The 2,435-nt window shown below is 31.3% G+C and overlaps 1 protein-coding gene across 1 annotated transcript in view; it reads right to left on the bottom strand.

Annotated features, from left to right (window-relative positions):
* LOC108749300 overlaps positions 1-2,435 on the bottom strand; it is a 12,780-nt gene that overhangs the window by 8,500 nt on the left and 1,845 nt on the right. Inside the window, exons 2-5 of the mRNA XM_018487900.1 lie at positions 2,186-2,192; positions 1,236-1,888; positions 988-1,164; positions 80-447 (exon numbers count right to left, since the gene is read on the bottom strand). Coding sequence (XP_018343402.1) covers positions 80-447; positions 988-1,164; positions 1,236-1,888; positions 2,186-2,192 — 1,205 coding nt within the window. The remainder of the gene's footprint in view (positions 1-79; positions 448-987; positions 1,165-1,235; positions 1,889-2,185; positions 2,193-2,435) is intronic.

Raw genomic sequence — 2,435 nt, 5'->3', positions numbered from 1 at the left:
TGTGATAAATGTATGCTATTATTGTTATTAACAAATTAATTAATCAGAATGTAATGTGTGTGTGAAATAGATCATTCACCTATCTAGAGAGCTACTTCTTCTCTCCAAATTGAGAGGTGACAAGACTTGGGACGGGCTCTTCAATAATTCTACATTAATATCAGCAGTCTTCGATTTGGCCGAGCTTAAATATTTTCGGACGCTTCGCCTATTTTCGTTGCTGTTCGCTCGCCGAAACAACGATTCGGACAAGCTGCCACGTCTAATTACGGTATTATGTACAGGTGTACGCTGTGAACTGTTAGGCGGCGTATTGTAACTGTTGCTAGTGTCATCATCGGATTCTCCACCGGAGTCTATGATTTGATGCTGATTTGAAACTAAACCGAGCCTTTCTTTTATTCGTACATACGAATCCGTGTCCAGATTGTTGTCAGGTGACTGTTCCTGTGTGAAAGATTAAAATACATAAAGATGAAAAAAAAGTCATAAGAAAATTTAAGAAAATATTAAGATGATAAGGATGTGTTTTTGAATGTTTATAATTATATTCAAAAGAAATATGTATAATATAAAAAAATTAATGTTATATACAAATTTTATAATTTTTAATCAATTTATAGCTATAGATATATTAAATTAAAATGTTTTTCTAATAAATTAAATCGAAAATGCCAATATAAGTCTGAATGTACGTATGTATATAAAATTTATTAAAATAAATATATAAATATTTAATAAATAAAGAAAATATAAACATTTTAACCCTTTGCTTTGGGTCCTTTTCAGTACAACTTTAATCAGTAATTACGTGTGACAAGTTAACTAAAATTTTATTAGTAGACAAATAATTGTCAAATATAATGAGATGCATAATCAAATCAATAAGACAACAAGTTGTATGCACACTATTCAGTATTGACTTGTATTGGTAGTTTTTTGTTTTATAGATATTTTATTACTTTTATATGAAATATTTATACTTACATAGCGATTGCGTGACATTCGTTGAGATCTAGCATGAATTGGAGATGGTATCTTGGTGGGACTCAAAGGCGGCGTACGACCCGTCGAGCCGCCTATTATCGGAGGTAGAGAGTTATGCTCTGCTACTTGAGTAGCCCATTCCGATATCCATGCATTATTATCGCGTGAAATGCTCATCTGTAAAATGAGACCATATCGTGAACATCTCGTGCACATTACGAATGCGAACACTTGTAGATGTTATCTACCTTAAAATTATGTACGTATGCTTCGTTGCTTTCGTCTTCAGTTAGAACACCAACGCTGAAAACTTTGTCGATATCCATTCTTGCTTTCTCCTCATCGGTATAGTCCTTGTGAATCGTGTATGTTCCAGCTTCGCTCACCGCACCATCGGAATTAGCATCGACGTTGCTAACGTTAAATACATCTAGATTAGTATCCGTGATATTGTCCGCGTTTAAATCCATCGCGTAACTAACAAATTGCTCTCTCTGATCACTCAACAAATTGTTCTCTCTCTCGTTTGTATTGAAATCATCGTGAAGATAATTCATATTAGATACTTTGTTGTCATCTACATTATTTACTTCTTTACACTCATGATTAACGTCGATATATTCAATGTTCTTTGTGTATCGCTTCTCATTTTCATCGTCATCGTAATTGTTAATCTGAATGCGACTTAAATCATTTATCGTTGCGGATCTTTGGGATGTCCAATATATATTTTCGTTGGTTTCAAGTTCTAAAGAGAGGCCTTGAAATGACAGTTTGTTGTGACGTAATTCATCATCACAGGACCTTGTCATTAAATACTGCTTATTCTGATGAGAAGGATCTACTTGTTCATTCGTGGATTTCTTTGTGTTAGAATGTGCTCTCGAAGAATTCTTGGCACCTAAAGAATATATACAATTCAAATTTTTAATTAATAAGATGTAGAAAAGTAATAAAATGTATTATTTATAAAAATAAATGTAAATTAAATTAAATAAAAATAAATAAAAATATAAATATAAATTAACAAATACAATACAATGTATGCAACTCATAATTCAGTTTCTAGTATTTCGTATTTCTAATTCAAAGACAATATATGCATCTTCTGAAACATAAATTTATAAATAGTAAAATCATGACAAAAGTGACAATAGAATCATCAACATTATTCATAATTTCTGGAGGAAAATCACACATAGTTCCTAACATGGAAATCATTATGACATCAAAGCCATTAATATATCAGTAGGCTATATCATTTAGAATGGGTAGAAGGTACTTGTAAGGAATATTAAGAAGCTTGAAGAACATGACTTCACCATGACTCATACATCACAGGTATTCAGTTCCAATATATATATTAAAGGATCCATACTTTATCAGACTATTCTCAGGGTAAGATTTTAGTAATCAATTTTATAAGTAACTATTAATATATTTAACTT

The sequence above is a fragment of the Trachymyrmex septentrionalis genome, unplaced genomic scaffold, assembly GCF_001594115.1.
Source record: "Trachymyrmex septentrionalis isolate Tsep2-gDNA-1 unplaced genomic scaffold, Tsep1.0 scaffold29, whole genome shotgun sequence".
Lineage (NCBI taxonomy): Eukaryota > Metazoa > Arthropoda > Insecta > Hymenoptera > Formicidae > Trachymyrmex > Trachymyrmex septentrionalis.
This window is presented reverse-complemented; position numbering and strand designations above follow the sequence as displayed.